At 43.3% G+C, this 27,683-nt stretch overlaps 1 protein-coding gene across 7 annotated transcripts in view; it reads right to left on the reverse strand.

Moving 5' to 3' along the window:
• The window catches only part of FRMD4B (FERM domain containing 4B), a 336,083-nt gene that overhangs the window by 118,291 nt on the left and 190,109 nt on the right, over nt 1-27,683 (reverse strand). For all 7 annotated transcript variants that reach the window (XM_029242032.1, XM_029242034.1, XM_029242031.1 and 4 more), the window contains 2 exons: nt 10,236-10,301; nt 8,027-8,121 (listed from right to left, as the gene is read on the reverse strand). In XM_029242032.1, coding sequence (XP_029097865.1) covers nt 8,027-8,121; nt 10,236-10,301 — 161 coding nt within the window. The remainder of the gene's footprint in view (nt 1-8,026; nt 8,122-10,235; nt 10,302-27,683) is intronic.

Below are 27,683 nucleotides of genomic sequence, written 5' to 3' on the forward strand. Positions count from 1 at the left end.
CCTATTGCCATTTTCTTAATTGTTTTGGGTTTGTTATTGTAGGTCTTTTCCTTCTCTGTGTTTCTGCCTAGAGGAGTTCCTTTAGCATTTGTTGTAAAGCTGGTTTGGTGGTGCTGAATTCTCTTAGCTTTTGCTTGTCTGTAAAGGTTTTAATTTCTCTGTCAAATCTGAATGAGATCCTTGCTGGGTGGAGTAATCTTGGTTGTAGGTTTTTCTCCTCCATCACTTTAAATATGTCCTGCTATTCCCTTCTGGCGTGCAGAGTTTCTGCTGAAAGATCAGGTATTAACCTTATGGGGATTCCCTTGTATGTTATTTGTTATTTTTCCTTTGCTGCTTTTAATATTTTTTCTGTGTATTTAATTTTTGATAGTTTGATTAATATGTGTCTTGGCGTGTTTCTCCTTGGATTTATCCTGTATGGGACTCTCTTCACTTCCTGGACTTAACTATTTCCTTTCCCATATTAGGGAAGTTTTCAACGATAATCTCTTCAAATATTTTCTCAATCCCTTTCTTTTCCTATTCTTCTTCTGGGACCCCTGTAATTCGAATTTTGGTGCATTTAATGTTGTCCCAGAGGTCTCTGAGACTGTCCTCAATTCTTTTCATTCTTTTTTCTTTATTCTGCTCTGCAGTAGTTATTTCCACTATTTTATCTTCCAGGTCACTTATCCGTTCTTCTACCTCAGTTATTCTGCTATTCATTCCTTCTGCAAAATTTTAAATTTAATTTATTGTGTTGTTCACCATTGCTTGTTTGCTCTTTAGTTCTTCTAGGTCCTTGTTAAACGTTTCTTGTATTTTCTCCATTCTATTTCCAAGATTTTGTATCATCTTTACTATCATTATTCTGAATTCTTTTTCAGGTAGACTGCCTATTTCCTCTTCATTTGCTTGGTCTGGTGGGTTTTTACCTTGCTCCTTCATCTGCTGTGTGTTTCTCTGTCTTCTCATTTTACTTAAGTTGCTGTATTTGGGGTCTCCTTTTAGCAGGCTGCAGGTTCGTAGTTCCCGTTGTTTTTGGTGTCTGTCCCCAGTGGCTAAGGTTGGTTCAGTGGGCTGTGTCAGCTTCTTGGTGGAGGGGACTGGTACCTGTGTTCTGGTGGATGAGGCTGGATCTTGTCTTTCTGGTGGCCAGGTCCATGTCTGGTGGTGTGTTTTGGGGTGTCTGTGGCCTTATTATGATTTTAGGCAGCCTCTCTGCTAATGGATGGGGTTGTGTTCCTGTCTTGCTAGTTGTTTGGCATAGGGCGTCCAGCAGTGTAGCTTGCTGGTCATTGAGTGGAGCTGGGTCTTGGCGTTGAGATGGAGATCTCTGGGAGATTTTTGCCGTTTGATATTACGTGGAGCTGGGAGGTCTCTCGTGGACCAGTGTCCTGAACTTGGCTCTCCCACCTCAGTGGCACAGCCCTGACTCCTGGCTGGAGCACCAAGAGCCTTTCATCCACATGGCTCAGAATAAAAGGGAGAAAGAAAAGAAAAGAAAAGGGAAGCGAAGGGAAGGAAGGAGATAAAATAAAGTTATTAAAATAAATATTAAGAAAAAAATTTTTAAGTAATAAAAAAAAAAAAACGGACAGACAGAAGCCTAGGACAAATGGTAAAAGCAAAGCTATGCAGACAAAATCACGCACAGAAGCATACACATACAAAAAGAGAAAAAGGGGAAAAAAAAATATATCGTTGCTCCCAAAGTCCACCTCCTCAATTTGGGATGATTCGTTGTCTATTCATGTATTCCACAGATGCAGGGTACATCAAGTTGATTGTGGAGATTTAATCTGCTGCTTCTGAGGCTGCTGGGAGGAATTTCCCTTTCTCTTCTTTGTTCGCACAGCTCCCGGGGTTCAGCTTTGGATTTGGCCCCGCCTCTGCGTGTAGGTCGCCTGAGGGCGTCTGTTCTTCGCTCAGACAGGACGGAGTTAAAGGAGCAGCTGCTTCGGGGTCTCTGGCTCACTCAGGCCGGGGGGGAGGGAGGGCCGCGGATGCGGGGCGGGCCTGCTGCGGCAGAGGCCGGCGTGACATTGCACCAGCCTGACGTGTGCCGTGCGTTCTCCCAAGGAAGTTGTCCCTGGATCACGGGACCCTGGTGGTGGTGGGCTGCACAGGCTTCCCAGAAGCGGGGTATGGATAGTGACCTGTGCTCGCACACAGGCTTCTTGGTGGCGGCAGCAGCAGCCTTAGCGTCTCATGCCCGTTTCTGGGGTCCGCGCTGATAGCCGCGGGTCGCGCCCGGCTCTGGAGCTCCTTTAAGCGGCGCTCTGAATCCCCTCTCCTCGCGCACCAGGAAACAAAGAGGCAAGAAAAAGTCTCTTGCCTCTTCGGCAGCTCCAGACCTTTTCCCGGACTCCCTCCCGGCTAGCCGTGGTGCACTAGCCCCTTCAGGCTGTGTTCCGCAGTCAACCCCTGTCCTCTCCCTGGGATCCGACCTCCGAAGCCCGAGCCTCAGCTCCCAGCCACGCCCGCCCCGGCGGGTGAGCAGACAAGCCTCTCCGGCTGGTGAGTGGTGGCCGGCCCCAATCCTCTGTGCGGGAATCTCTCCGCTTTGCCCTCCGCACCCCTGTGGCTGCGCTCTCCTCCGCGGCTTCAAAGCTTCCCCCCCTCTGCCACCCGCAGTCTCCGCCCGCGAAGGGGCTTCCTAGTGTGTGGAAACCCTTCCTCCTTCACAGCTCCCTCCCACTGGTGCGGGTCCCGTCCCTATTCTTTGGTCTCTGCTTTTTCTTTTACCCTACCCAGGTACGTGGGAAGTTTCTTGCCTTTTGGGAGGTCTGAGGTCTTCTGCCAGCGTTCAGTAGGTGTTCCGTAGGAGGTGTTTCACATGTGGCTGGATTTCTGATGTGTTTATGGGGAGGAAGGTCATCTCCGCGTGTTACTCTTCCGCCATCTTGAGGCTCCTCCCCTATTCCTGTTTTATTTTTTGTCACTTACTAGTTGTAACATAGGAAAAAAGTGTGTCTTTATTTCTGTAATTATTAGATGAGAATTCCAATAACTGTCTCTAGCTTTCCTTGGAGGAATATTATGAAGATAAGTTGATATAAGTGACATAAGGAAAGGTTCATAGAATTACTGCTTTTGTGGGTAAAAAATATATAAGGATAGGGGACTGGAAGTTAAAAGATTCTTACACTGTATTTGATCAAGTTTAGGATGGCACTGATTTGAAGACACCCCAATTTCACAGATGCTCAAATGTATGTGTGAAATACATAAAGTATCGTACAGTATTCAAAAGTTTTCTTAGAGAAAATGAGACTAATTTTGAATTGTCTTTTTTGCTTTTACTTAGGAAGTTGTGGCATCATTTAAGAAGCATAATGTGTATTTACATGAACTTGTGTGAAATGATGTCCAAGAATGCAGCAAGTTGTATAATAACATATAGAGCATAAATCAATTATATTAACCACAGAAGACACTCACATACTATTATATATTGACGAGAATTCTTAGAATTCTTAGATACACTTCTGGAGAGATAAGAGCAAATTGCTACAGTCAAAAGACAGCAGCCTCAACTATGATATTAAGTGTTTTTATAAGAAGATACTCATGTAAAAGTAATACAAAAATAAGTTTTTAGAAAAGAAAAATTAGAAGTTAGATTTTAAAAAATCTACCCATAATTTCACCAACAGGATGAAGTTAGAAGAACAAAAAAGTGAAAATTACCCTTAACTCTATCATTGAGATATATTCCAGGTTAACATGCTGTTTTCTAGCCTTTGAGAGTAAAACGAGATCAAAAAGCACTTATTCCTTATAACCTACTTTTCTCAAGTTTTTCCATCAGCAAATGGGACAGATCTAATCAATACCTCAAAAAGACAGTTGAATTTACACGTTCACCTCTATCAGCTGTGTTAGCCCACTATGAAGCAAGCGTCCCTTTTGGCTAGAATTGTACCAGTCAAAGGTCGATCATTTCAGGCCCACCGGATGGAACGGTGATCAAAAATCCCAACTGTGTTGTGAAACCTATTTGTTATTTCTTAATAAACAAAGCTCATCCAGCAAATCCTTTCAAAACAAGGAAAGGAAAAAAATGTCAAGTGGGTTGAAGGGGATGGGAACCATTATGGGGAACAGAGTGCTGCCTTAGGAGGGTCGTGACTGCCCTCTAGGGGTAAAGACTCGCCCTGCACACAGAACACCAGAAGGCACTAACCCGCGTGAGCTTAGGAATTCTATCCCCTCCCTCCAATAGGACCATGAATTTGTTTTTGTTGGTCACCATCACTACTTTTATCATGTAACCGCGTGATTCCATTTTTCCATTTCTCTTCTTGGCCCGCGGAGTAGGATACAGACAGTGGCTAGTTTCATTGACAAAATGTCCCCTCCGCTTTGCCTTACTCTATTTTAAGTTCACCAAAGGCAAAGAACTGATGTGGCATCTAGGCTGGAAAATGCAATTCAGACAGCATCCTGGGAGGGATCCGACTAAGTGGTTTTATGGGGGCGGGGGAAGGGGAGTGCCGAAAGAAAATACTTTCCAAAAATATTTACCAGACAAGAAAAAGAACTAAGCCTGTGACCAAGACATTCCAAGGAGACACCCTTTGACAGAAGCAGTTTTCCAGACCTGTTCCCCAGAAAGGTGGAAATGGCCAATTCCCACTCCCCCAAGAGCCCAGCTCATACTTCTTCTAAAAATAAACACAGCTAGAGCCAGAAGACACCTTCTAAACTGATCATAATTCAGAAACAGACTCTGCTGTCATTTGCAGGGGAGTGCACGAAGGACACTTTGGAGCCAGGCTTCTTGGAAAGACTATAAGCATTGACTGATGTCACTAAAGAAGATAGCTAGAGGAGGGACTTAAGTGAGACATTCTTCTTCCAATAGAGTATTTAGAAAGAAATCATCCCCAGGCACACGATGGGGAGAGTGGCCCAAGTCAGAAAAGGAAATCATTCATATTATGTATTCCTTACTTTCTAAAGAGAAGGTCCTACAGTCTGAACACTTGATGTATGCCCCCTCTAGTTATGTTCACCTGAGTCTGGAGCTTTCCCTGCCATGTGGCCAGGACTCTTTTCCAGCCCACCATGAACCTTACAGCCTGGGACATTTGCAAGACCACAGTCATTAATCATGTCACTCCCCTGCAGAACATCCTTTAGGGGCCTTGGTGTGCCTTCTGCATCTCCATGACTCTCTGGGCTCACCTGTGTGTGTGTGTTTGTCCTTCTTATATCTTAATCCACGCTCAGGCCAGTTTCCTAGCCACTGGGCAGATGTACCATGTTCATGACCATGTGCATGCACTGGTGCACAAAATGACTTTTCCCTGAATGCCGGCTCCTCTCCCCACTACCTGAGGTCTAAGTGCCCTCCCAGTTACCCTCCTGTGTGGCTTCCCACCCAAGTCCTCCTTCAGCCTCCTTCAGAGCACACCTTCCTGCCATGCCGAACAATAGGATGTTGTGTGCTTGGGCTCTGCATACCCTACCTGTTTTGTTTTGTGTGTGTGTGTGTGTGTGTGTGGTACGCGGGCCTCTCACTGCTGTGGCCTCTCCTGTTGCGGAGCACAGGCTCCGGACATGCAGGCCCAGCGGCCATGGCTCACGGGCCCAGCCGCTCCGCGGCACGTGGGATCCTCCCGGACGGGGGCACGAACCCACGTCCCCTGCATCGGCAGGCGGACTCTCAACCACTGCGCCACCAGTGAAGCCCACCCTACCTGTTTAATAGTATAATACTATAACCCAATTATATGTACCTTATATAGTACTTATTACTTTGGTGCTATTATTATGCCCATTGTACAGATGAGAAAACTTGAGTGTCAGAGATATTAAGTCTAAGATCTCATAGCTACCAAGCTTCTATGACGTCCACCCTGCCTCCCTCTCAACCTTTATCTTGTACCACTTTTCCTCTTACTCTCTCTATTCAAGGCATACTGGCCTTTTTTTTTTTTTGTACTCAAAAATAAAAAATAAAAAACCAAAGTCAAGCTTATTCTCACCTGAGAGTATTTCCACCCGCTTTAGTTAGGAAAGCCGCCCCGACTTTTGCAGAACTGGTTCTTGCTTTCTATTACACATCACCTTTTAGAAGCTGTCCTGGTCCACCCTGTCTAAAACTGCACCACTCCACCCCCATTTTTCTTGATCATGGCCTCTTGTTTCATGTTCTTCAAAGCACTTGTCATTTCTGGTATCTTCTCATTTATCTTTTTTTTAAAAATATTTATTTATTTTGGCTACACTGGGTCTCAGTTGCAGCATGCAGGACCTTTTAGTTGCAGCATGCAGACTCTTAGTTGTGGCATGTGGACTCTTCAGTTGCGGCATGCATGTGGGATCTAGTTCCCCAGCCAGGGATCAAACCCAGGCCCCCTGCATTGGGAGCGCAGAGTCTTACCCACTGGACCACCAGGGAAGTCCCTCATTTATTTATTTATTTACTTGTTCTGCTGGACCATACTAGTGCAACATAAGCTGCATGAGAGGAAGAACCTGGTCTGTGTTGTTCACAGCTGAATCCCTGGAAGCTAGAACAAATGCCTGGCATTTAGTGGCACTCAAGAAATAACTGCTGAATGGATAAATTACTCTAATATTCATGATTTTAGCCTCTATTTTATGTGACCTTTCCCTAAATTGTAGTGTTTGTGTATTTATGGTTTTTACCATATAACTTAGCCATCACGTATTTATGGTTTTAAGTCAATGCTGTTTGCTATGATTTCAGTCACATCCAGATTCAACCTGTATGTGTGTGTTTAATCACTGATTCTCATGAACTGGTTTTGTCTTTCCAGCTAGAGCCTGTGCTCAATGGACATCTGCATTTCCTATTTCATCCAGCAGAGGACTGATCAGACAAGGTCTCAAAGGGTTGTTGAGTGAACAGATAATTTTGTGATTCGGGATGAAGTGGGTGAGGTGGAGTGCACTTTTTTCCTGCTTTGTTGAACTCCATTCAGGAAACATCTTGAGTCTGAAATCAAGGTTTTCAGGTTTTTCTATGTCTCCTGACAACTCAGCTGTCTGGGGTTTTTTTGTTTGTTTTTTTATTTGTTTTTTTTTGCCCAGCCCAAGTCCTGAGCCCACTGGCATTTCCAGGAGGTCCTAAGCTTGCAGCCCACCAAGGCTGGAGGTAATCAGCACATACAAAGTGTTAAAAACAAATTAACCCCTTCCTGAGGTAATTTTCTGCCTGGTTAACATGAAGAATGGAAAAACATTTAAACTGAGAGAGTTACGGAAAGAATGCTGGCTGGGTGGTTGGCCAATATATTTTGTGTCTGGAACACGTTTTCTTGAATTTTAATATCTGAAGAGCTCTTTGCAAATTATCCCATAAGGGAGAAGACATCATTTAATATATCAAGCTGTATATAACGTAGGCAAGTCAGGCTGCCGTAAAGCACACACACACACATACACACATGCAGAAAAGAGCTGGTAAGACTAAACACCTTTGCTTACACGGAGCTTTAAATTCTTGTGAATTCACTGTTATATACCAAAATATACACAATATCCACGTTAGCATTAAAAATGTAAGTAAAAGAAAAAAAAATGAGGGTTACATAAAATGGGCCTGCCTAAGTGGAAGTTAGAAATTTCATCCAGCATTAAAGTATATACATATTTATTGGGTGGGCCCCCAAATCGCCTTTAAACTTTCTTGCCACCAAATCCAAACATTAATTCAGTTTCAAGATATGAGTAGATGACACTAGCATTTCTATCCCTGATACATAAGCTAAATAAGCAAGCACAACTGCATTCAAAGAAATGTGAAGACAGACTGTCATCAAGAATAACAAACTCATTGCAACAAATTTCTAAGGCACTTGGGACAATGTGCTGAGTTCTTAGAATGATCAATATTCCCTTTCTTCTCCTTTTACCAGAATTCTAAAGAAAAACCTGTATTAAGAAATCTCTAGCTAAGCAGGACATATTCTAATTCTTGGAGCATTCCCCCTGCCCCTGCTTTTGCCAGTTGAGAGTTATGCACATAGGTAACCCAGACAAAAGGTAAAAATAGGAAAACTCTTACGTGTCATCTGTAAACGTGATTCCAAAATACTCCTTTTCTTTCAGGTTGAAATGCGAAGCCACGAGGTCCAGCAACTCTCTTGATAAAAGTTTGGGCTGTTAAGATAAAAATATGATTAGAAACAATTTGGTCCCCTCTTTCTCTTACTGCTACCACTTTCCTCTGTCCCAAACAGTTTAAAGCAGCCTTTGTTTGTTTGTTTTCGGATGCCCGTGCCCTTTTGTTGCTTAATCTACTATAGACCATTCTCTAAGGGTTCGGGAAGCGGGGGAAATGGGAACAGGAACACAGCTGAGATCATCATTTTGATATATTTGCGATTCTGTCCAGCACCTTATTTTTTCCTCTAAAGTAAAAGTGTATTCACCAATGCATTGGTGTTTTGGAAAAAATGGTCTTTTATATATAGTATGGTGCTAGTGATCAAGACAAAGAATATTAAACACCGCCTAGATTGTAGGAATAACTTGGCTTGGTGACGGTCAACTGAGGAGGGTCAAGACCCAAAGGCTCAAGACCCAGAGAGAACTAACAACAACAACACAATAATAATAATAGTGACTGTCTACTGTGCTGGACTCCTTCTACCCATTATTTCATTTTAATCCTTACAACGAGTCTATGAAGTAGGGGTTCCTGCCATTTTATAGATGAGCCAACAAAGGCCAAGAGCAGTCAAACACCTTGCTTGATGTTCCAGTTAGTTAAGGACCTGATTTGAACCCAGTTCTGTCTGAATCCAAAGACTAAGCTTTGCACTTCCCTCCAGGGATGGAGTAGTTGTATCCATTGTGCAGATCATCATCACCAGTACTTACTGGGTACCTCATTGGACGAAGGATCTAGTCTGTGAGCTTTTGGGAAGCACTGGCTCTGGTGGGAAGAAGCATGGTTTGTAATCAGCCAGTGTCCAGAGTGAGAGCAGATGGTGGATTTGCAGAGACGGGGGAAGGAAAGGGGGATTTGCAGGGAGGCATTCTAGGTGGACTTCTTTTGAACTTTGAGCCACACATTTTAGGGCTCATTATGGTAGTTTGAGGGTTGGATGTTTGTTGTTGGGGAAGAAAGAACAGTCATGATAAAAAAAGAAGAAAGAAAAAAAGTTAAAGGAAAAGAAAAAAGAAAAGAATAGAAATCTAGACCAAAAGGTCTACTCTGGTGAAACTATGATTGATGTGCTATTTTCATTCTAATTGAAGCCTGTACACAGTGGGCTCAGCACAGCCTCAGAAAGGAGAAGAATTTAGGTTTGCTGAAGGGAGGGAATTCTAGCCACGGCTTTAGGTGTGGCTGTCATCAGGCACTTCCACGGTCTTTTAAGATTCTGGGTCCAGAGTGTTGGGTGAATAAAGACAGAAGCATCAATAATTAAGATATCATCACTCATATAGTCCCATGTGTTTTACAGAGATTTCGTTCACATATATAATCTAGTTTGATGTTTTTTTAATTATACTGAAGTACAGTTGATTTACAATGTTGTGTTAATTTCTACTGTACAGCAAATTGACTCAGTCATACATATACATATATATATGCTTTTTTAATATTCTTTTCCACTATGGTTTATCACAGGATATTGAATATAGTTCCCTGTGCTATACAGTAGGACCTTGTTTATCCATCCTGTATCTACGAGTTTGTATCTGCTAATCCCAAGCTCCCAAGCTCCCAAGCTGACTTGCAGACATAGAGAATAGACTTGTGGCTGTCAAGGGGGAGGGTGGGGGAGGGAAGGATTGGAAGCTTGGGATTAATCTCGTATGATTTTAACCATAATTTCTGAGAGGAATATTAGGCAATCTTAATCCCAGTTCACAGATGTTGAAACTGGGTATTTAACTTGGACCATGCCATGTGACAGGAAAGTGGCAGAATGACGAGTCTCAGCTCACAAAAACCCTTTCAGGGAAGCATTATGGTCTCCAGTTTACCAACAAGAGGTGATTCAGAGAAGTCAAGTCACTTGCCCAGGGTCACACAGCTACTGAGTGTCAAAGCTCAGACTGCAATCCAAGCATCTCTGAATCCTGTCACCAGTCTCTAGGTACTCTTAAATACAGCTACGTTTCCTTGCTTTGAAGCTTTATCCCCCATAAACAATCCTGTGTCACTGGCTCTGAGGCACAGATAAGCAAGCAGGCTGAACACAGGCCACAAGGCCTACAGAGGGAACCAGGATGGCTTGTCCCTATGTGGCATCACCTACCTGAACCAGCAGCTCCAATCTCCTGTCATCCAGGAGGTGCACCTGGCAGTGCCTGCCTTCTGTCATCTGTGGAGACAAGACAGCAAGAGTGGCATCAGGCTGGGGCTGGCAGGCAAACCCTTCAACTTGATTTACCATTTCTTTTATGGGTGATGTGCTCAGCCTAAAAACGCCATCAGTTGAGTTAATCAACAGGTTTGGTCATAAACAGATTTATTATACGGCATCAGCTCTTGCACTTATTTTTATTTATTTATTTTTATTGTATATTTTTTGGCTGCGTTGGGTCTTCGTTGCTGTGTGTAGGCTTTCTCTAGTTGTGGCGAGCGGGGGCTACTCTTCGTTGCAGTGCGCGGGCTTCTCATTGCCGTGGCTTCTCTTGTTGCAGAGCACTGGCTCTAGGTGCATGGGCTTCAGTAGTTGCGGCGCGTGGGCTCAGTAGTTGTGGCTCGCGGGCTTAGTTGCTCCGCGGCATGTGGGATCTTCCCGGACCAGGGCTTGAAGCTGTGTCCCCTGAATTGGCAGGCGGATTCTTAACCACTGTGCCACCAGAGAAGTCCCTATTTTTATTTTTTTAGCTCTTAGATTTAAAAGAAAAAAGAATGAAAAGCAAAGACCACTCAATATATTGAAAAAACAATACCTATACAACACACAAAATTATACTATGAAAAGCAGGTTTCCTTCCCAGAGGAAACTACTATACTTTTCCTTGAATCAATATTTTATTTTCCAAATGAAGATGGTTTTATTCATTGTTGTGTTTTAATAAACACAATACATGCATAATTATAGGATGAAAAACAAATGATACTAAAGTTAAAATGTAAAGTCTCCATTTTTGAAACTTTGGCCCTCCTTTGTAGTATTCATATCACTACCATAATTAACAGTTAAGAATAGTTAAGACAGGGAGTTCCCTGGTGGTCCAGCGGTTAAGAACTGATCCTGCAATGCAGCGACACCGGTTCAATCCCTGGTCGGGAAACTAAGGTCTCACATGCCGCAGGGCAACTAAGCCCGCGCACCACAACTAGAGCAACTAGAGAGCCCACGCACCACAACTACTGAGCCCATGTGCTCTGGAGCCCACGTGCCACAACTAATGAGCCCATGTGCCCACGTGCCACAACTAGAGAGAAGCCCATGCACTGCAACAAAAGATCTCGTGTGCCACAACTAAAAAATAACAATGCAGCTAAAAAATACTTTTAAAAAGAGAAGAGTTAAGACAGTTAAGAACAATTCGATGTATAAATTAGTAATTATATTTAATTTTTTATCACTTATAACTGCAATACTGGGAAATTACTCCTGGTAAAATATTTAAACAATGCATAAAATACAAAGATCAACTTTGAGTAACTCATGCTCCAAACCTTTCTACCTGCAGAAATTACCACTCTGTCAGATTAAGGAGAATCTTCACAGACCATCTTTAGATGGATTTTCAGATGTACATGTTAAAAAAACATATTCTCATGTTAAATGTTTTACTTTAATATTATATTGAACATATTTTGAAATGAAGCAGGTACTCTTTTTTTAACTTTTTTTTAATAATTTATTTTTATTTAGTTTTGGCTGCATTGGATCTTCATTGCTGCGTGTGGACTTTCTCTAGTTGCGGCGAGCGGGGGCTACTCTTTGTTGTGGTGCGTGGGCTTCTCACCGTGGTGGCTTCTCTTGTTGCGGAGCACGGGCTCTAGGCACACGGGCTTTAGTTGTTGTGGCTTGCGGGCTCTAGAGCGCAGGCTCAGTAGTTGTGGCACACGGGCTTAGTTGCTCCCTGTCATGTGGGATCTTCCCAGACCAGGGCTCGAACCCATGTTGCCTGCATTGGCAGGCAGATTCTTAACCACTGGACCATCAGGGAAGTCCCGAAGCAGGCACTCTTAATATTTGTGTGTGTGTGTGTATGTGTGTGACTGCGGTGTCTGTGTATATGGATATTTATATGTGTATGGTTTTTTTCAATTGAAGTGGAACTATGCTATACTTACTGTTTTGCCCCTTGCTTTTTTAATTCAATATTTCTTGGAAATCTTTCCAATGTCAACACATATAGACCGACCTCATTCTTTATAAAGGTTCTATAGTATCAAATCATTGTGCAGACGTATTTAATGAGTCTCCTGCTGAGAAACACTTAGACTGTTTCTAGCCTTTTGCTGTCATAAGCAATGTCACAATAAATTTTGCACATGCAGCTTTGTCCATGCATGTGGAGTTGCTGGGTTACTTTTGAAAAGCATCGGCAGCACTTCGTCTCTTAGGTGTTGTACAGAACTATAAGAACTTGGGAATTCCCTTGGCAGTCCAGTGGTTAAGACTCAGCACTTGCATTGCCAGGGGCCCAGGTTCAATCCCTGGTCGTAGAACTAAGATCCTGCAAGTCACCATGACTTGGCAAAAAACTGAACAAAACAAAACTATAAGACATGGAAACTCAGATACATATAATCCCAATTTAAAAAGAAAATTTCTTCCATTACGGAGAACCAACTACATACTTAGCATTGCTCTAGGTGTTTATAATCTTATCTCTGAGCTGCATAGTCACCTCCTGGGATTGGGGTTGTTATCCCCAACTCAACAGATGAGAAAATTGAGTCTCAGAGTGGGATAAGCAATCTGTTTTTAATGTGAAAAATACTAATTACAATATCTTCCTTACATGTTTGATTGAGCTCTGCTCTAAAAGCCTAGAAAGTAGCTCAGTTGATTAGAACGGAGATGTGGCCCATAGGAACCTCGGAAGTAGTGCTAAGAGGTAAGTGGGAAGCTTTACGTTGCCCCATGGCCACTGATTATGCCCTCAAACTCTGCAAAGCCAGGTCACATACACATCTCTGGTGGCAAGAGGAAAGGGAACAAATCTTTGTTTCAGGCACAAAACTGGGAACTTTATGGAAATTATCTCATTAAAGCTCCACAAAACTCTACAATATGGCAACATCCCCATTTTACAGACAAGGAAGTCAAGGTACAGAGTTTAAGGTTAATCATTCAAATTTGCCTGGGCAAGAAAAAAGCAAGGTAAAATTTGAATTAATGTCTAACTGAAAAAAAAAGTCATCTTTTTTCTACTCTTTTATACTACAGGAGGAAATCAATCAGTGTGTCAGTTTAAATCATTTAATCTCTCTTGTAAAACCCACACAAGCAAACCCTAAGTACATGCCCTACAGAACCATCAAATAATACTCAGAAGATCAACGGAAACAATATGAATCCATTAAGGGATATGTCAAAACTCATAAAACATTGCAAGGTATTCTGTTGTTGCATAACCCAAATGAATTTATTTCCTGATTTAAAAAAACATCCTTTCTCCTTTCTGATTTTCTTTGGATCTCCCTTGATCTAGTCAATGTGCCTTTTGTCAACACACAATTTTATCCTAGAGAGTTTAATAGTAAATTTTCTTTTTAGGTGTATCTGTCCACCTCATGACAACCATGGGCAGTGGTGCCCATGTCTGTACAACTTGATTCTACCCCTTTGGCCTCAGTTGACTGGATGAGGGGAAAGACACCTGACCTAAGCTGGGCCAGTCAGAACCTCAGTCCAGGGAATCTGGAATTGAGTCCGAGTGGAAGAAAATATGGTGGTTGTGGGGCAGCCACTGTCTGCTGCATGTGGAGAGAAAGGAAAACCATCTGCAGAGAGAACAAAGAAGACAGGGAGCTAGAAGGAGGCCAGAGAAATCACGCAGCCTAAGAGGAAAAGCTTCAGAATTGCTGTCAGGGTCCCTACGTCTTTCCAGTCACTTCTAGCCCGTTCCACTGGTCTGGGTGAATCCTGTTCTTTTTTTTTTTAATTTATTTTTTAATTGACATATAGTTGATTTGCAATGTTGTGTTAATTTCTGCTGTACAGCCAAGTGACTCAGTTACACACACGTATACATTCTTTTTAATACTCTTTTCCATTACGGTTTATCCAGAATCCTTGTTCTTGAGTTCCATAAAACATCCCTGTATTCCTTCAATGAATCCACTTTTTCCCTGTCTCCCTCTCTTAAGCTAACTTGAGTTGGAGTCTGCTTATTGCAACTAAAAGCATCTTGATACGACACCACAGGTATCTATACCTAAACCAAGGCAAAAGATCCCAGAGGACACACTCCCCGGATGATGTCATTAATACGGTAAGATCATCTGCTCAGAATCACTGATACTCCCATCACGGACAACACATCAGCCAAGAGAGAGGCTGACATCTGGGGTGGGGGGCCCGGGGAAGGGACTAAACAAACACCCCACCATGTGATGTGATGATACACACACACAAACTGGAGAAGGGCAGTGCAGATGAACTGGGGAAAAACTGCTACAGTTTTATGCCCACACTGGCACACTTGAACCCTGGCATATCTGAGCCCACAGTCCTCACCAAGCCCTTTCCTACGTGGGAGGATGGCTCCTCCGGGAGATCAAAGGGCTAATATGATCATCAATAACCACAGAAAAACCTGCCCTTGTCACTTAAATCAAAAGTTGAAAGGTGGTAGATGTATCTTGTTGGTCAAAACAATGCTTATGAATAAATTTCAGCTGCTGCTATTAGAAATCAGGAGATGCCATTTTAAAAAAATTTAGATGGTAAGGTCTAGAAACACTGGGCTGGGTTTCCTTCATGGCCACATGTGGCCAGGGTAGGGCAGAACAGCCCCCTCTGTAGGTAGTGTTGGTGGTCTCTGGCTCACACATGTGTATTATCTGCCAGGTTCCTGGGAGTCCTACTACGTGAATAAGAAAACTACATTCAAGTTCACTGTGTACCAGGGAAGAGACACAACCAAACGTCAAAGGAAGGCCTGCTGTGCACCAGGCAAAGGATTTGACACCTGACCTTTGTTAACATAAAGTATTCCAAAATAACTGACCAAAAGTCAGGTAGTCCTAATCCAGACCTTCCAGTGTAACAGGGTTTCTAACAAAGTTTAGGGGGATAAAATTTCAAATCCAAGCTACGTGTGAACCAATGCATTTATGTGATGGCAAGAGAAAAACAGAAGAGGCTTCAGAATAAAAATACCATTCATGTTCTCTTCTTTTAAAAAAATACTATTTCAGTCTCTACACAAGCCTATGAAAGGAGGCATCCTCATTTCAAGCACCAGGAAACTGAGGCCTGAGAAATGATGGAACTTGTACAAGCTTCTAAGCCAGACTTGGGCTCACAATCATATTTTATCTCTTACTACCTCTGTTACCTTAAAAAAGTTACTCAGTCTTTCCAAACCTCATAAGCAACGTCCTGACAGCTTTTAATCTGACACCCTTGAGAGTGAAATATACCGCTTCTGAGGACCACATTTATTATAGTCCCCACGTGCTTGAAAATTAACAAGCAAACAGCTAAACTTTTCTGTAATCCATTTATCCTCCCATTTAAAAAAAAAAAAGCTTTTTAATGGGAGGAATATTACTAACCCATTTTAAAGAAGACAAATGACAGGTAAAGTTAAAACGTACATGGTGGAAACATTCTCCAGAGATGATGGAGCAGAAGTAAAAAGAGAGAGGGGAACACTAGTTCCTGTGTCCTTCTGTGACCCTGCCACCTGGCTAGGCATTTTATTTATTTATGTATTTTTGGCTGCATCACGTGGCATGCGGGATCTTAGTTCCCTAATCAGGGATCGAACCCATGCCCCCTGCAGTAGAAGCACGGATTCTTAACCACTGGACTGCCAGGGAAGTCCCTGGCTAGGTATTTTAATAATAGCACTAGCAACAGAACCAGCAGACGCTTTCTACATTCCAGGCACTACACTAAGCACTTTACATGTATGAACATATGCAAGCCCTTGTGATACTCACATGAGACAGGTAATCTTATCTCTCAATAACACAGGAGAGGGAGGTTACTAGAGAGATTATAAATGACAAGATACATAAATGGCAGAACTAGACCCAAACTCAAAGTCCAAGCTCTTAACCACTTAGCTACCCACTAGGTACTCCCTACACTATAAAGTGACAAATTGTGGGAAAGCCTTCCCACGCAGCCCATTTTCAGGAGAAGATGAGTGGGTAGAAAGGGAAAAACAATGCGTCATAAAGCAGGTGTGAAAAGTCATCTCAGTTCCAGGGCAAAATCATTTGACTAGAATTAGTTAGAATTGTAGAACTTAGAGTCTTAGAAGGGATCTATTCACCACCGCTTATTTGGAACGTGGGGAAATTAAGGAAAGATGTGCCTGGTGCCACACAGCAAGTCAATGTGAGCCCCAGGATTAAAACTCAGGACTCTGGAACCTAAAAAATAAAACCATTTAGTGAATATAAGAAAAAAGGAACAGACTCACAGATACAGAGAACAAATTAGTGGTTACCAGTGGGGAGAGGGAAAGGGGGAGGGGCAAGATAGGGTAGGGGATTCACTGGTACAAGCTACTATGTATAAAATAAATAGGGGGCTTCCCTGGTTGCAGAGTGGTTGAGAGTCCGCCTGCCGGTGCAGGGGACACGGGTTCGTGCCCCGGTCCGGGAAGATCCCACATGCCACGGAGCGGCTGGGCCCGTGAGCCATGGCCGCTGAGCCTGCGCGTCCGGAGCCTGTGCTCCGCAACGGGAGAGGCCACAACAGTGAGAGGCCCGCATATCGAAAAAAAAAAAAAAAGTCTACAAGGCTATATTGTACAGCACAGGGAATATAGCCAATATTTTATAATAACTTTAACTGCAACATAACCTTTAAAAATTGTGAATCACTATGTTGTACACCTGAAACTTATATAATAAAACTCAGGTCTCTGTCTTCCAGGCCCGACATGAGGTAAGCATGAGGTTACTCAGCTGCTAAATACCACCTTATGCAAATGCACTTCTTTTCCCAACAGATGGATTTGTTTCTTTTAATTTTTTAAAAATACTGTAAACATAAAAAGAAAAAAAAAACTGGGCATTTATTTATTTTCAAACATGACTCCCACTGAAGCTTTCTCTTCTAATTTCATCCACAGGAGTTATATTTGAAGGGAGCTGTTCATGGATCACAATGATTATACCTACACATTCAAAATCACCTTTGAGCCCCATAGAGACCATCAGAGCAGTTTCAGATTTGGTCCCTACCGAGTGACAGCTAATAGCAGCAATGCCTCGCATGGAATAGAAAAACAGATAAGAAATTGATCTCTTTGGAAAGTTTCACTTGACACCCACCCAGACTTGATACCCTTCCCACCACCCTCTCCCGCCTTCAACCTCAGGAAATCGGAGGTTAAAATTGTGCATGTTGGATTAAAACTCCCACCTCAGTGGCTGCCCTGCGTTTGCTCCCCAGATGATAGAGCAGGTCCTCAGAGGCTAAGCGCTGAGTGCTGGTGGAAGGACCTTCTCCATCTGGTCAGTGGTTAAATGAGGAAGGTCAGAAGGGAAGTGAGAACTGGCGAGAACTCTGGCTTCATGGGGTGCGCTGATGTGCAGCCTATAGTGGGGTTCAAGTCTCTGTGAACTTCACCCTCACGCCCCACCAAATCCCAATCCCACTACCTGATTCAGGAGATGAGAGCAGAGAGTCAGTAAAACAAAAAAGAAACAAAATAAAACCTCAAAAAACCACTAAGGCAAGTCAAGATAGGGCAGGGTGGGATCATTCCTAATGACTGGGGGCAGCTTAGAAAGCAACAGGAAATACCAAAAAAGGACCAGAACCCCAGCCTACTTTGGTTTTGCTTTAGTAGCTCTTTGGAATACGGAAATATAAAAGCTTGGTAAGGAAGCAGCGAGCTTCATTTCCTCTCTCTCGTTCCCTTTTGACCTTTTCTGAAAGTTCAGCAAAAGAGGACCTGTCTCATTAAAATGACTTCCCAAGATTTTTTGTGGGATGACCTATCCACCATCATCATTAGAGTCTAATCCACTATCATCTCTTGCCTGGATGTGTGCAAAATCAGCTACCTAACCGGGCTTGGTGCTTTTGAGTCCAATTTCTGTATGGCCCTGTGAATGATCTCTTCAAAATACAGATCCAATCCCTTCACTTCTCTGCTTAAAAACGCCCAGTGGCTTCTCAAGCAATACAATGGAGAATCCGACTCCTTGCCTTGCTCACAGTGTCCATGTAACCTGACTCACCACCCTCTCTAACTTAATGTCCAACCCATCTGCCTTGCCTGGACACACCAGCCATATTGACCTTCTTTTCTTTTTTCTTATATTTATATTTATTTATTTATTTGGCCACGCAGCATGTGGGATGTTAGTTCCTGGACCAGGAATCGAACCCACGCCCCATGTAATGGAAGCCCAGAGTATTAACCACTGGACCGCCAGAGAACTCCCGACCTTTTCTTCCTCAGAATAAAGTCTTGTTCCTACTTTGAGACTTTGCATATGCTGTTCCCTGTGTCTGGAATGCTCTTTTCCCAGATCACGGCACGACTGGGTGCTTTTGCATCTTTTAGATGTTAAATCAAATGTCACCATCCCCAAAAGGCCTTCCCTATCCTCAGTGTAAAGTACAGCCTGGACACTGTCTCTCATACCACACTGCTTTATTTTCTTTGTAGCTAACATTTCTTTTTGGTTGTTGTTTGTTTACCCTCTATCTTTCACCACCAGAATGTAAACTCCACGGGACAGGCCTTGGTTGATTTGTTTACCATTGTATCCCCAGGGCCTGGAACTGGGCCTGGTACACAGTAAGAATGTGGGCAATAAATCTCTGCTCAGGGAAGGAATACTTTAACTGGTCAGAGTCTAGACACAGGTACCAATGAAATATTCACAAGTGATTTAAACATGTAGAGCATAATGTGAAGTGAGGATGTTCCAAAAACACCTCTCAAGCCTTGACCCAGACAGACTTACACATTTAAAAAACAAGCTTTCCACCCAGAGAACAAGGTGAGCTATTAATTCCTCACCAGATGAGACATCCTGGAGGAATTGGAGAGAGGGACGTATCTAGGACGTTCTTACTTTGGGATCTATTGAGTGGACAGAGTTTTAGATTTCACCCACATGATGTCAACTCCAGCTGAACAGGGTCCCTTTATATCATCTCTGGGTGCTGAGTGAATATGAGCTATTGACACTCTCGTTCAGAGAATGGCCTAGACTGACACAGATGTCTCCAATCCCAGTCAGCTGCGATTTCCCCTCAAGGTCTTTCAAGACGGTGCCTGCCCTCCCAGTGTGCAATCACTGGGAACTTCTTTTTTCACTATCAACCAACCATTCTCCTAGCTTCTAGGAAGCATGTAGGACATGTCACACGAGTGCTAAGCACTTCATGTGGGTAGTATCTTCCTTCATGCTGTGAACAACCCTAGGAGGAAGAAGTTTTATTGTTGAGATTTTATAGGTGGCAAAACTGAAGGGCAGAGAGGTTCAGTAACTTGTCTAGGGTCATGTTGCTGTGACCGGGGGTAGAATCTCAGGACCATTAGTCGTATCAAAGTAGGACTCTTGGGCGTCCCTTGCAGGTTCACTGGGACTGGAGTAGGAAAACGAGAGACAGTAAGTAAGGAAAAAGCACCCGTGGCATAAAAGAAGCAGAAGAGGAAAGGAAAATGGGCCGGGGTGGGGAGAGTGATAAAGAAGGGGAGAATTCAGTTAACCAAATATGAAATTGAGTAGCTGAGTAATCTGCCTTAGAAAAAATGTTAGTAAGTAACTGTTGCGGTGGGCTGGCTCTTTCCAGAGACCTTTCTTTTATTTACATGGGCCTTTTAAATTCTCTCATGACAACCCTGTGAGGTAGATTCCAATCCTGCTTCACTGTGTAGGTGAGAAAATTGAGGTTCAGAGAAGGTAACTGACGGACCCCAGCCCACAGGTCTCCACTAGGTCGAAGAGCTAGAAGGAGGCAGAGTAGGACTTAAATTCAGGCATCTGATTCGCAGTTTGCCCTGCATGGCCGTGTTACACGACTTCTGTTACAACGTTATTTCCCACCCATTTGTCTTTTGCTTTTTTAGAAGTATTTATTTATTTATCTATCTATTTATTTATTTTTGGCTGCGTTGGGTCTTCATTGCTGTGTGCGGGCTTTCTCTAGTTGCGGTGAGCGGGGGCTACTCTTCATTGCAGTGCGCGGGCTTCTCATTGTGGTGGCTTCTCTTGTTGCAGAGCACCGGCTCTAGTCGCACAGGCTTCAGTAGTTGTGGCTCGCGGGCTCAGTAGTTGTGGCTCACGGGCTGTAGAGCTCAGGCTCAGTAGTTGTGGCACACGGGCTTCAGTAGTTGTGGCTCGCAGGCTCTAGAGCGCAGGCTCAGTGGTTGTGGCGCATGGGCTTAGTTGCTCCCTGGTATGTGGGATCTTCCTGGACCAGGGCTCGAACTCGTGTCCCCTGCATTGGAAGGCGGATTCTTAACCACTGCGCCGCCAAGGAAGCCCCCACCTATTAGTCTTATATATTAAATCACACATAGCCTAGGCATTTTACATATCATCTTGATCACCAAGCATGTTCTGGAAAAGCTTGATCTAGATTCACCAAACCCCAGCTGCTTGGTTCCTGCCACTATCTGAAAGCAAGGCCAGAGGTTTGCAAAGGTTTTCGTAATCACCTTTCCTCGGCTATCTCCTGGCCATACACTGAAGAAATATGGGCGGCCGCTAAAAACGTTGTCTATGTGTTTGTTAATTACCTCCAGTGAGGATCAGGATGGAATTAACCCCTGCCTCTTGTGCTGCCAGCCCTGTCCTGCTTATGTGAACACTCTGGGTGCAGGATGATTACCTATCGGTTAGGTGGCTGCCCGGGCCTAACTCTGTTATTCTAGTCTTAAGATGCAGTCTAGCACACAGTGCAATTAATTCAATGTGGAGAAGCTCTGGATCGTGTGTTCATTCATTCACTCAGCCAATATTTACCGAGCACCTCCTAAATGCGAGCATTGTTCTCGATACATTTGCAAATGAGGTCCACAGGGCACTGTCTCTGGAGCTTGTCCTACAGTGGGATTTCTCAACGTTGGCACTACTGACATTTGAGGCCAGATAATTCTTTGCTCGGGGGGGTGCCCTTGTGCATTGTAGGGTGTTTAGCAGCATCCCTGCCTCTACCCAACAGATGCCAGTACTCCCTCCCTCCTTGTGACAACCAAATGTCTCCAGACCCTGCTGAATGTCTCCCGGAGGACAAAATCATCCCTGGTTGAGAACAACTGCTCTAGAGATAAGGAGAAGAAAAGAACAATGGTGGTAGGGTAGGGATAGATTAGAAGTTTGGGAATGACATGTACACAAGGCTATGTTTAAAACAGATAACCAACAAGGACCTACTGTATAGCACAGGGAATTCTGCTCAATATTCTGTAATAACCTAAATGGGAAAAGAATTTGAAAAAGACTAGATACATGTATATGTATAACTGAATCACTTTGCCGTACACCTGAAACTAACACAACGTTGTTTGTTGTTTCTTCGTGTTTTAAAAAATATTTATTTATGTAGGCTGCACCACGTCGTAGGTGCCGTTCGTGGGATCCTCGTTGTGGCATGCAGGATCTCCAGTTGCCATGCAGGATCTTTTATTGCGGCATGCGGACTTCCTAGTTGCGGCATGCAAACTCTTGTTTGTGGCACACACACGGGATCTAGTTCCCCGATCAGGGATCGAACCTGGGCCCCCTGCACTGGGAGCGCATAGTCCTACCCACTGGACCACCAGGGAAGTCTCTCACACAACACTGTTAATCAATTATACTCCAATATAAAATTTAAAAAAAAACAATTAAACAAGGTATTTTCAGATAAGAATAGGGCTCTCAAATAGCTCAACTGGCAATGCAGTTAAGTTCTGAGCACGTGCAAAATGCACTTCGAAACTCACTTCTTACCCAGGAAGCACGAGACTTCAGGAAGTGGATGAGGAGAACTTAAATTGGACCACTGCTCTTGACGGGTGGCTCCCAGGAGAGACTGGAGGGATAACCCTGTTTTCTGGATGTTAGCATACAACTGCTAGCCCCCTTTCTGCCTGGCAGAGGCTGGAGAAAAGCAAACAAGAAAAGCTATTTCTGTGGCTTCAGCATCAACCTGGCAAGCAATTTCAGTCAACTTTAGCAGACATTCCCTGGAGAAGGCATTCTCATAAAAGACAATCCCTTATCAGATCATCTCCTGATCTCATAAGGCTGGTAAAAAGAAAAGCCAGGTTTGAAAGAGAGAAAGGGAGAGAGAGAGAGAAAGAGAGAGAGAGAGAGAGAAAGGGAACAACTTATTAAGTCTGAAACGGAAGGCCATCAGGAGAAACCAGCCTGGTGTCAATGAGGTGCACACAGGATTTAGAATCAGGAGGCTTGGGTCTGTGTCCCAGCTTTGCCATGTAGCTAAGATTATGGCCTGAAAATCAGAGTCTCTCTCTAAACCTCCATTTCTGTCCCTGTAAAATGGGTAAGAATCAATCTCATTTAGCTTTGTTTGTCTCTTGTATTAATGCAGGTTGAACCTAAAATTTACTTCAGAAGATAGTCATATCACCTGTCATACGCTCAAGTTAATCGGCACAGATTATGTGTTAGGGTCTGTGCTAAGTGCCTGACATGCTTTATCAGCCCTACCGTAGTGCAGTGAGTCTTATAATTAGTGGAAATGATTTGTAAGCTGTTGAGTGCTATTATGTTAACTGTACATGGTTATTTTAAGCTGGTTCAACGATTGTTTTTCTTAAGAAAAAAGTTCTGCTGGGTTATTAAGAGGTCAAACTGTCACACTAGAGTTGAAGACTCAAACTGCCAGTTAAACCCTGGAGAGAGCAGGCAACCCAATAGCTGGGGATTAATTCCATTCTGATTTCTCAGTGATAATCAACAGATTAACTCAAATCCACCATTTGGAGCTGCCTGTGTGCACAAAGCTGGGGAAACTCTTGCAAAGTCTTGCTCTGTACCTGATTGCCACCAAATGGTGTCCTGGACTAGCTACTCTTGTTTTCACCAACACAAAATGGAAACGAATATATGTTGACTGCCTTGTCTATGTCCTGTGCTTTGGCATACATTTTATCCATTGAATTCTCACAACCATCCTGCCGCGTAGACATTTTTGGCCCTTTGCTTTACACCAAAGAAGCTGAGACCCCAAGAGGTTGAAAGAGACTTGCCCACGGGTCCCAGCTAAGAAGGGGCTGAGCCAGGTTCAAGAAGGAGCTCACCAAAGAACAAGGGGAAAAACAGGTGACATATCTTCATGGCAGCTTCTTCATGGAAGCAGCTGCCATGAAAACAGGGTTCTCTGTATAAATTCATACTCTGCCTCGTTTTCCAATTAGAAACCCGGATGAGGCACTGATGAGAGACTGTCAAATGTTTATTTTCAGAAAACCACGCAGGATATTTCTGCTTTTTTTTTGTTTCCAGAAAGAAACATCCTCTTTACTTAAAACCAGTCGTTAGGCTGTATTTTTAGGTATCGTGGTACAGTATCGATGAGTCAAAAAAGAAAAGAAAAAATGGGAGGGCACAGACACTGTAAACAGGAAAAGTCACAAAGTGGAACCAAGAAAAGCTGAGAACACAGCCCGTGGGCCATGGGGGATTTTCGTTCTTGTCTGCATTTCAGGTTGACCAGAAAAGAAGTTCTCCGGTCGCCGGGTAGAAAATGGAAATTTTAGCTTCAGTGATTATGCAAGTAGCAGACACCCTGTGGTTTGGAAACTTTTTGCTTTGCCAACTCAGTTTTCTCTTTTCCCGTGAAAAACAGCCTGTAGGAAGGAGCGAAAGTACTGCGTCTTTCAAAAACTTGAAGATAAAAACTTAAAGACAAGCACAGCTCGGGTGGAGGGATTTTAAAAATAAACTACCATACTTGTAATTTAAAGATACTCTGGGTACTGTTTATTCAGTACAGCACACTTGGAAATCTGGACTCAAATATAAGCCATCCACAGAGCAAACAAATCACATATATTGCCCTGAAAGCCTACAAGTGAGCAAAAATTAACTAGAAAATCTAAATCAACTTTACCCTAATTTTAGAGGACATGCTTACTGTCAAGAGTTTTCATGTTTCAGTTTTTTCATCAGCTTGTTAGAATGTCTCTGCTTTATGCTTTTCAAAATCTCTTCGTTCTTTGGGGTTCATGTATAAGGAGAGGCTGAAATAAGTCCTTAGGGAGTTTATAATGAATACAAATGGATTCTACTAGGTCCAGAGTCCTAGCTTGGTTGATAGAAATGTCATATTTGGGTAGAGGATTTAGAAAAGCATTACCAAATAATGAAAACAAAAAAGTCAAACTCATTTGGGCCAATATAGAAAAATTCTTAATGTCCAGGACTCACTTTTCCATCGCAGAACAAACCTTCCCCCACTCAACCTAGATGCTTCTAATACTTGGTGATGAAACTTTAATGTCGCCTAATGCAGGTTGTGTTTTCAAAGAGGATTCAGTCTTTTTTTGAGGCTAACATGGGATTCAAAGATTAAAACAGAGCAAATCATAAACTGGAAGGCCACAGGTCAAGATGAGAGAAATTCAAAATAGGAACCCAAGACTTCTGCTTGAGCACCAGGAAACAGAATGAGGAGAAAAGAATACTTTGAGGGAGAGAATGGTGATGTGGAGCCGTCTCCTAACAGCTCATGAGCATCTACTGTCCCATTTTCAAGCTGGTTTTTAAGCACAACCAATATTAAAAATTAAAGTATGTCAACTTAAATCGAAATAAATTACATTAAAAACAAGGGTAATAAATGCTCACTAAACTGGAAATAAATTCATCACTTTCCAATTATTTTACTCCCTTTTACTGTTCTCTTTGCTCTTGAGGTTTTCAATATCTAGTGAATCAGTGAAAGCAATGCTCTTTAATGGTACCTAATGCTCATCTTTCCCCAACTCAGTGTTGTGACCTTGGTAACATGAAGTCGGTCAAGGTGAGAGTATTTACACCATGGAAATTGGCAAATACAACCAATCAGTGCCCTTTTCCCCAAAGAGCTGGTTGTTAACTACTTACCAGCACACCATTGGGGAAGTTCGATGGGAGAAGGAGGTCTGGGGACAGGGTGCTGCTCTGAGCTCTAGGTCAGGATGTTGAAGCCACTGAGAGACCACATGACAAAGAGGAAAGAACAGAGGCTTTGGATCCTGACACAACTGTTCAAAGCTCAGCTGACTTAACTTTCCTAGGGCTTATTTATTACATCTCTAAAATGGGGCTAATAATGCCTACCAACAGCACAGAGCTTGACAGAGGCCAACATAAACAGGGCTTGTTATACTTTATTATTGTACTTGAAAAAATCCCCAGGGGACAAGCTCATTGCTGAGGTTCTCCTGACCCAGGACTACAACTCACATATCAAATGTTCAGTGTCATTTGCTTTTCCTGTTGTTTTGCTACTGGAATGTAAGTTTCATTTACTGCTGCTTTCCTAGCCCCTAAGACAGTGCCTAGCCCATTGTGGAGCTAAATAAATATGTGTGGAATAAATGAATTTCCCTTCATTTCCAGCTCCTGATCCCCCTTTTTTTTTTTTGCGGTACGAGGGCCTGTCACTGTTGTGGCCTCTCCCGTTGCAGAGCACAGGCTCCAGACGCGCAGGCTCAGCGGCCATGGCTCACGGGCCCAGCCGCTCCGCGGCATGTGGGATCTTCCCGGACTGGGGCACGAACCCACGTTCCCTGCCTCAGCAGGCGGACTCTCAACCTCTGCGCCACCAGGCTAAGCCCCTGATCCACTTTTGAGTTTTCTGCCTATTTCTACTGTTAAGGTCCCATCGGCAAGTGAGGGACTCCTCAGCTTCTTCATGGCCAGATTCCAACCAGCTGTGTTGCTGCTATCCTTCTGGAATCTATCAGACCATTGGAACTCTTCTGCTAAAGCGCGCCACCGTGACCTTAAAGCCTCAGTGAAAGACGTTTCCACCTTTTTCATCACAAGCAGAATTGAGCCTGTGTCATTATGCTCTGTCGGCAAGTTTCTCCCCATTTCTATTCCTGCTCTGAAATAATCTCAGTTCCGTTCTGCCCCCGTCAGAAGGGACCAGCCTTGTGAGAGGAAATCTCACCCGACACTTGGGGCTGTAACCAGGGAACCAAATATTTCCCCCTGCGGCCCTGCCTCAGTGTTGTTTCTTACATGTACTCTCATAGAGCAGCATTTCTGAAGGCTGGGGGTGGTGGTGGTGTGGTCCTTTAAAAAAGGATGGCTGCCTCTCGTAAGAGTGGCCTGGATGGTGGATTATGCAAAGTCATTGGAAAGTCATCAATTTCCAGAATTTCTAGTGCTTTTCTGACCATACTTGCTCTAGTCAGGGGGTGTAAATCAGGTTGGAGCCGCCCACTCAGCTACTTGGTTCAGGGCAGTGCTTAGGCGCAGCCCCTCAGAAGTCCAGTGGGCATGATGCCTGATCCTGGTGCTGCCTCGAACTAGCTGGACACTTCAGGGAAGCCACTTACCTTCTTTGAGTAGCTGCTGTAAAATGGGGATAATTTTGCCTAAGTGCAATATAAGCGTCCCATAAGAGGCAGCTCTTACTACATTTTAAAGTATGGTATATTATTTAAGAAGTGTGATGGTCAAGACCATAGGCTCTGGCGTTAGTCAGACTTGGGTTTAAATCCCAGCTCTCCTCTGTAGCACCTGTTGGTCTTACACAGATACTTCACTTCTCTTGAGCCTTGGTTTCCTCACCTGAAAACAGGGATAATAATAGCACCCCCCTGCCCAGGGCTGGGAGGGTCACATGAGATAATATACATAAAATGCTTAGCAGAGTGTACACTTTACAAATGGTAATAACATGTAATATTATTATACTTTTCACTAATAAAAACCAGGTAATTGCTACAGGCCCCTTCAGTGTGGGTGTTCTCAAAGGCCATGTTCAGGTACTGAGCAGGTGGTGGGCAGGTTCTTTTCTGTCCCTGAACTCTACAGAAGAGAAGGAAGCAAGAAGCTCCGGCCATGTATAAACTTGTTCTGAACGTTTCAATTAGTAATAATATCACCTTGGCTGTCTGGAGTGCTTTATACTTTCAAAGTGCCTTGGCCTCTATTTCTCCTTTGAAACTTTACAGCAAGTTTTGATGTGGCAGAAGTGTCATATCCCTATTTTTCTCTGTTAATTCATATCCTTCTCATACTTCAATTGAAGTATATCTGATTTATAATATTATGTTAGTTTCAGATGCATGGCACAGTGAGTCATTATTTTTGCAGGTTATACTCCATTTGTCATATCCATATTTTACAGATGAGGCCATGAAGGCTCAAAGAAGGGAAGTGACTTGTCCGTGGCCACACAGCTAGACAGAGCCAGATGTAGAGTTCCTTCTTTGTACTGCCCCACACCATCTCCTGGCCCTTATGAGAGTATTCACGAAAAAAGTAAAGTTAAAAGAAAAAACAAAACTAAAATATAAGCCAGCTCCTGCCTGCAATGCTTCCTCCTGTGCATTTTACAGTAGGAAGGCTCCCAGGACATTGAATTAGAATTGTAAAAGAGGATGCAGTGCTCCCAACCCAGGGG

This window comes from Monodon monoceros, unplaced genomic scaffold (genome assembly GCF_005190385.1).
Source record: "Monodon monoceros isolate NGI ecotype Baffin Bay Population unplaced genomic scaffold, NGI_Narwhal_1 Super_Scaffold_3, whole genome shotgun sequence".
In the NCBI taxonomy this organism is placed as follows: Eukaryota; Metazoa; Chordata; class Mammalia; order Artiodactyla; family Monodontidae; genus Monodon; species Monodon monoceros.